A 7983-nucleotide genomic window follows, 5' to 3' on the forward strand; every position below is an offset into this window, starting at 1 on the left:
CGGTAAACATTATTGTATTTATGTATTTCCACGTCGCATTTTCATGTTACTATATGGACCTGAGGCGGATCCAGAATTTCCCAAGAGGGGGATGAGGGGCATTTTTGCACACACAAAAATAGCCCACCCGCCCCCTCCCCCAAAAGGGTCTTCATTGAAATGACGGTCATTTTTTTTTTCTGCACGACATATTGCCCTAAAAAAATGTTTCTTATGTCTTTCAAAACGGGGATCACGGGCTGGATGTGATCCTACCTGAACCCGCCACTGCTTTGGACAATTGAGTAAAAATTGAATTAAATTGAACAGCTGTTGAATAATGAATGACCAATTAATACCAGAGATTGCATCAGCGTGTCATATACATTTCACATTATGGGACGCTGATGCAATCGCTTGCGTAATAATAATACATACAAGCAGAAGAAAAGAGGCAGACGATATTTTTAGAAGAAATCATGGTTTTGGGGGCATTTAATTCAACAAATCGTATATTACCCGTACAATTACTTTGCAGCAGACGCCTCTTAAGCACCAGCTCACTCAAAAACATGAAAGTTTTGATTGGTAAGGGAAAATAAAAAGGTAGATATGAAACGGCAAGCAGCCGTTTTTTTTAGGCCGTTGCTCCGTGCGAGAGCCCCGTGCCAAGCCCGAGCCCGATGCGAGGTCGCCGCAGACCTGGCCGGGTGCGAGGGACTGGCTGGGGTTTGGGCATGCGTGTTTTTGTTTTATCTCGTTAGAAATTAATTGCAAGGAAACAGAAACTATGCTGGAGGATAAAACTATTGTGGAACAACTGCAGCATTGATGAATGAATGAACTTTGAAGTGACCAACTTTTTTTCTACAATTACAAATGTGATGAGAGGATTGTTGGAACAATTTTTGCCAATGCAACGATGTGAGATTTAACATGCTCTCCCAAAGCAAAGAGCCTAATGCCAATGGTGTGAGACTGAACATGCTCCCAACGACGTGAGATTTAACATGCTCCCAACGTCAACAATGTTAGATCTAGACCGATAAGTAGGTCTATTTCTGTCAAAAGTGTCGAGGATATTATATGCTGAGACTTAATCTGGATCCGCAGTATGATCCCCTCCGTCAAAAGACAGATGACGGTCATTGGACTCGTAACGATGGAGGTTCAACCGACTCTTAAGTGCAACGTTTAAGGAGAAAAGGGTGCACTTGTCACTGCACCCTTCTCGATTACTGCTTAATTCCTCCTTTTGATGGACAAAAAGGGGCGCAATGATAAAGAAAATATAATGGAAATTAGTATCGGCTTACCACCTTTCCGAAATATAGATCTATGCTGCAAGATATCAAATTTTTATGACAAACATACAGGATCAGGTTCTTCTTCGATCGTTCGCCGTCATGTTTATAATACAACTGAGTGTACAGACAGGCCAGCTAATCACTTTCTTGTTACCATTTTCCATTCATGAACTGACAATGGTAACACGAGAACGTGATTGGCTGGTGCATTCGTACTCTCTACTGTATTATAAACATGACAGCGAACAATTGAAGAAGAACCTGGCTGATCCTGAATGTTTGTCATAAAAAGTCAGTATTTTTCCAGCATATATTTCAGAAAGGTGGTAAACTGATTCTATTCAATATTATTTTTTTTTAAATCATTGCATCCCTTTTTGCCCATCAAAAGGAGGAATTACGCAGTTATCGAGGAGGGTGCGCAAGCACACCCTTTTCTCCATAGACGCTGTACTTAAAGGTCAAGTCCACCCCAGAAAAATGTTGATTTGAATAAATAGATAAAAATCAAACTAGGGTAATGCTGAAAATTTCATCAAAATCGGATGTAAAATAAGAAAGTTATGGAATTTTAAAGTTTCGATTATTTTTCACAAAACAGTGATGTGCACAAGTCAGTGACATGCAAATGAGCCAGTCGATGATGTCCATCACTCACTATTTCTTTTGTTTTTTATTGTTTGACTTATACAATTTTCATTTTTTTACAGATTTGACAATAAGGACCAACTTGACTGAACCATATAGTATTAAACAATGCTAGCTACACATGTTCAGGGAGGAATTTATCGTTGTTTCACTTGACAATGTGGTGAAAATTAGAATATTTCATATAATAAAATACAAAAGAAATAGTGAGTGGATGACATCATCAGTCCCCTCATTTACATACCGACCAGGATGTGAATAAAACTGTTTTGTGAAATTAAGCGAAACTTTAAAATGTCATAACTTTCTTATTTCATATCCGATTTTGATGAAATTTTCAGTGTTATGCTTTTTGAAATTATCTTTTTATTCAAATCAACTTTTTGTTGGGGTGGACTTGTCCTTTAAGCGTTGGTTGAACCTCCACCATTAAGAGCCCAATGAGAGGCAATGTCTGTGTAGGAGGAAAAAAATATCAGAAAATGTTACAACACTCCTCCAAAACATGATATATCAGCCTAGATTTGAACATGCTGCCAACTACGAGCCTACGATGCCAACAATGTGAGATTGAACATGTTGTCAACAAGCCAACGATGTCAATGATTTAAGTTTGAATGCCAGTCCATTCTTAAGATTAGAACAAGATATATTACATTCATATGGTTGCACTTCATGATAACAATCCCTCTTTTTTATTGTATTTTTGTGAAAATCTAAAATAAAAATAGTACATTAGGTTAACTGAATTGTCACTAGTATTATGCACCATTCAATGTAAAAAAAAAAATTATTATTGTAAGTACAGTATTTTAATTATTTTAATTATTGTTGATTTTGTAATTTTTTTCAGGTGGTGGAACAGGTTTTGTGGGTACAGCATTGAGGAAGCAGCTAGAGGTTAAAGGTCACAAGGCTCTTCTACTTTCACGTTCACCTGGAAAGGACAAAGTCACTTGGGTTTGTATTCAAATACAATTATTTTCATGAGGGATGGTGGGGAAGTTTCCAATCTTGTAAAATGTTCTACAGCCCTTGTACATTATTTGCAATTGTAAGTCAGCAAAATGTTATTGATAATTATATTTTGGTTACTGATATTTGTAGATGTGTTACATTTTCAAATTTGCTTGATAATTTGTTTGTGTTTCTTATTGTTACTGTTGTTGCTTTATTCACAAACAGTAGTCCAAAGCCCTTCAGCTAGTATAAAACTGAAATATAAATGTATGGGCCTGCCCTAAATTTAAACAATACACTTTTAGTCCATTTGAATATAAACGAAAAATATATGATAAAAGAACTCAAAGCAATTAAATGATAACAAACAACTTGATATTTTAATTTAAATTTAATTTTAAGTAGTGATGAGTGAAGTCCTGACAAGAGAGTTTGCTAGTAAAATGACTTTTGGTCGATAACATAAAGAAATGTATAACTTTGTAATAATGGCTTTTGTTATTGAAACAACTCTTCATGTGTTTCAAATTTGGGTCATTTTATAAAGCAAACAGGAGGCCATTACCATCCCTGCAAAGTCTATTTCCTATGTACAAGATTAAATGGGTGATTTCACAACTCCTTGATACATGTATGTGAATAGCACATGAGCAAAATCACTAGCCTTTAATAGCACATATGTTGTGTGTAGAGAGAGAATTAGGGGCATAAATATATATCTCAATAATTAGGGACTCTATTCAAGTAGTAGGTTGTTTATTAGATACGAAAATGAAAATCATGTAATTTTGTCTTACCATTATCCTCAAATATTAAAATCAGTATTTTTTGTGTTTCTTCGTGTTTGCTTAATTCTATTCTGGTTTCCTTACAGGATGAGGTGAGGGATAGCGGTTTACCACAGTGTGATGCTGTCGTCAACCTGGCCGGAGAAAACATCTTGAATCCTGCAAAAAGGTATGTGAGCCAATAAACCTTCACTTCAAGAAAACAAGACATGTTTATACTTAAAAACTCAATTTATGATGTACCTTTCCTCGGGACATAGCAACCGTACAGGTAACATAATATTTTTTAACGCCTTTTTTCGGCGAGTAAATACTTTGAATTGATTACAGTCAATACATGCAGAATCCTGTTTCCATGCATACCGTGTTGCTATGTCTGGCAGCGGGTTTTCTGGTGGTCAAGAGCAACCTTTGTCTGGTAAGTCTGCATGAAACGCACAGTAGAAGAAGGACATATATTATACCACAACTCCTGCATTTGGAGATGTAAAAATTTTATGTTTTTTTCAGAAAAACAATGTTATAAAATTATCTCTCTCACTCTCTCTCTCTTTCTCTCTTCATTTCTTGCTGTTTTCTCTCTTTCTAACTGCCTTTCCATTTATCTCTCTTTCTATTCTCTCTTATCTATCTGTCTGTCTATCTATCAATTTATCTATTTATCTACATCTATTTATCGATTTATGTATTTATCTATCCATTCATCTATATATCTACATTCATCTGTCTTTCTATTTTGTCCCTCTATTTTCCAGATGGACTGAAGATTTCAAGCAGGTTGTTTGGAAGAGCAGAGTGGAGACCACTTCAACGCTTGCAGAGGCCATCTCCAAGACTAGCAGCCCTCCCAGTGTCTTTGTAGGCATGTCTGGTATAGGTAAGTGTTACAGTCAACAGGTACAGACCCAAATGGATACTTTAATCCCTTCAGTGGCATCCGATTGTTTCCACAGTTTTTGCAATATAAACTTTAAAGAACAAAGATGAACTTTTGAATTTTTCATTGGAAAGACTGCAGAGATCTCTACTTTGGAGCTATGTGTAACAGAGGCATTTTATGTAAAGAATGAAATATTCATTGCAAATTGATAATGATTTAGTTTGATAGTGGGATTTATCATCAAATGAGTCTAAATAATGCAAGCCTGAACTTATCCAGTTCCAATACACAATCCGAGTTCCTTTCTTGAAGTCTCAAAATTAGGTTTCTGGTGCATATGCTTGTGTTGTTTTCAATCCGTTGCTTGCCCCCTTTACACATTTCCTGACACTTTCCTGAATATTTGAAATTCCCTACATTATTAACATTATTCCATTCAGCTTACTAGACAAGAAAAGAATAACTCCAGGGCCCCATAACATAAAGCTTAGTGATCGATTGTAGGATGGCTTTCTACAATTGATTGCATTGATGATGGTGTATGATCGATCATAAGAATTGGTCCTAAGTTATGATCAAACACTAAGCTTTTTGTTACAGGCCCAGATATTACCACCAAATTGACCTACTGTTTTGTATTTCAGTCCTTTACATGTTTCCTGACACTTCTCTCAATATTTGAAATTTGAGATTTCAATTGCATTCAGCTTGCTAGAAAAGAATAACTCCAGATAGAAACACCAGTATGACCTTTTTTGTGTATTTTGCAGCTTATCATTAAGTTCATTTCATAATCTTGTGATGAAAAAAATCTCTCTTTTTTTTTTTTTTTACATTTTCGGCATCACGTCATCGATATAGGTTACTATCCAGCATCCGCATCTGCCGAGTATACAGAGGAGAGCACAGTGCACGACCAGGACCAGGACTATCTTGGCAGACTGTGTGTAGAATGGGAGAGGAGTATGGGGCCACTGGATGGGCAGGAAGATGGAGTTAGGAAGGTGGTAGTGAGAACAGGTGAGAAGTTTTGTAGTCACTTGGTCTGTAAGAAGTTGGCCTACTTCTCAGATAGCATGATACTATATGGGCTAAACCCATTTGTATTCACAATACGTGCGACATCTATCGGTTGCAGCGGACAGGCCGAAATTCGCAATTCCTCTTGGGAAAAATTCAACATCTGTTGTATTTACATGAGAATATGAAACATAGAAAGGAGAGTGGTAGTAAGTAGGGGAAAGAATAATCTGTTTGAGATATTGTTGACTGGAAGAAAACTGTGAAGAAGTGATGGATAAAAGTTCAAAAATCCTTTATAAAATTGCAAGATGAATTTTCACTTACGAATTTTTATGTCTCTTTTTCATCAGCTGTTGTTCTAGGCAAAACTGGAGGTGCCATGGGCCAGATGAAGTGGCCATTCTACTTTGGCGTCGGGGGCGTCATCGGTTCCGGCCAGCAGTTCTTCCCATGGATCCACGTCGATGACATTGCAGGGATCTTCCTCCATGCCATCGAGAACGAGGATGTCACCGGAGTACTCAACGGGATCGCCCCCAAGCCTGTTACTAACCACGGGTTCACCAAGGCTTTGGGTGCTGCCATGTGGAGGCCGACTATCTTTCCGTTGCCAGGGTTCGTGGTGAAGGGGGTGTTTGGAGATGAGAGGGCAGTGATGCTGTTAGAGGGCCAGAAGGTGTTACCCAAGAGGACTCTTGACAGCGGGTACAAGTTCAGATACCCGGACATAAACTCAGCTCTCAAAGAGGTTGTATCGTAATATTGAAGGTTGTTGCTCAAACAGACTCTTGATTGCAGAATAAAGACATCCAGATATGAGCTCAGCTCTCAAAGAGATAAAGCTTATTCATTTTATCTTTAACTGACATAAACTCAGCTCTTAAAGAGGTTGTATCGTAATATTAAAGATCATTGCGGAAATGGGCTCTGGATTGCAGATTAAAGTGCAGTTATGAAGATATGAATTCAACTCTCAGAGATTGAGCTTATTAATTTATCTTTTGAACTATACAGATTCCTATATTAGGAGGGAGGTCTAATGAAGATATAGTCAGTAAAAAAATAAAAGAGAGACTGAAGTTTTGATCTGACCTAAACTTTGCTTTTAATGAAAAAAATGGTTTAAGAGAACGAATCATGAGATGCTTCATTGCTCACAATAGTTTATGAAGGAATTCTTTGAAACCTAATCACTTCATATTGTTGGATATTGGTATGGTTATTGTTTTATTCATGTACATACATATTTCTACAGGGTAGTTCGTCAGACAAGACTTTGTTCTCAGTTTGCCCATACTGTCTCATGATTGGCCATTGTTCTTATAGACATAGTACAAAAACATCAACAAGGGTGTGAGAAGGGATTCCATCAGCAGATGAGCCTGCCCAAGTTACAAACATAGTCACAATATTGAATATGCAACGGGGTCTGGGGCTCCATCTTATGAATACTTGCAATTGATCTGATAAACCGCAACAATATGAAAATCCATAGCTGTCATATTTTTTTCAAACAGGAAATTTGCACAATGTCCTTTGTAAACAATTAGTAGCAAACCGAATTGTCAAGACATCGGTGAATGTATGGGTATACATCATATCTACAAACATTTTTTGAATAAACATGTTTGTGGTTTACATGCCGACATTGCTGGCTTTCCATAGTTGTGGTTGATTGGATCAATCGCAACTCTTTGTAAGACGGGGCTCAGCACTTAAAATGAGGAACATGATTTCAAGAGGAATTACTTCATCATTTTGGAAGGCAGTCGTTGGTTTTGAGTAAAATCATCAAACAATTATCAACAAACTGTAAAGTACAAGTTTCTAAAACTAGCATAAAGATTATAGCTATATCCAGATCATGTTAGAAGTGACCATTTGTCCCATCACCTTAAAGTTAAGCTGCAAATTTTTGCAAAGGCATTTTAGAATAATTTATGTAGTATGATATTTATATTGTGTAGTACGAGAAAGATAGGATGATTGTGTGTGCTTTACATTTTGTATCTCATATTCCTGAAGTGTGTGAAGATGGTACAATTTATCTCGTTCAATGTGCCATGTACGTGTATTCTCTACTTTAATACTTGAAGTAATTAAACATTGAAAAGTGTATTTCTTTACCTGTCTTCTATTTTTTACTGTCTTTCTTTCATATTGAGGGATTTTATGATAAAAATAATGATAAAGGGTATTTGAAAAGTAAAAATTTCCACCTTGTTAGGTGCTCAAGGCGCTTGTATATTCCTCAGGCTGAGCTAGGCTATCGATTCTAGTGCTCACAGCTTTTTGAGGAATTACTTCCTGCCAGTACCCATTTGAGTGCAGCATAAAAATAACACCAAGTTCTCTCATACTTTGGTACTCTAATGCTAAGAGTATATTGGACCATTTT

The 7983-nt window shown here is 36.8% G+C and overlaps 1 protein-coding gene across 1 annotated transcript; it reads left to right on the forward strand.

Annotated features, from left to right (window-relative positions):
- Positions 1-370: 370 nt before the first annotated feature.
- Positions 371-7703, forward strand: LOC129254167 (epimerase family protein SDR39U1-like). Its single transcript, XM_054892627.2, has 6 exons — positions 371-567; positions 2788-2894; positions 3769-3851; positions 4438-4559; positions 5424-5582; positions 5936-7703. The coding sequence occupies exons 1-6, from the start codon at positions 459-461 to the stop codon at positions 6343-6345; spliced, it is 990 nt and encodes a 329-aa protein (XP_054748602.2). The 5' UTR covers positions 371-458; the 3' UTR covers positions 6346-7703.
- The last annotated feature ends 280 nt before the right edge of the window (positions 7704-7983 follow it).

The sequence above is a fragment of the Lytechinus pictus genome, chromosome 2 (genome assembly GCF_037042905.1).
Source record: "Lytechinus pictus isolate F3 Inbred chromosome 2, Lp3.0, whole genome shotgun sequence".
NCBI lineage: Eukaryota > Metazoa > Echinodermata > Echinoidea > Temnopleuroida > Toxopneustidae > Lytechinus > Lytechinus pictus.

Bases quoted from the DNA above. Each gene is read 5' to 3' on its own strand.
- LOC129254167 (XM_054892627.2), top strand. From the start codon at position 459: ATGGTTTTGGGGGCATTTAATTCAACAAATCGTATATTACCCGTACAA. The intron at 2,895-3,768 runs GTTTGTATTCAA...GTTTCCTTACAG, and splicing joins GAAAGGACAAAGTCACTTGG to GATGAGGTGAGGGATAGCGG. The intron at 4,560-5,423 runs GTAAGTGTTACA...TCATCGATATAG, and splicing joins TGTAGGCATGTCTGGTATAG to GTTACTATCCAGCATCCGCA.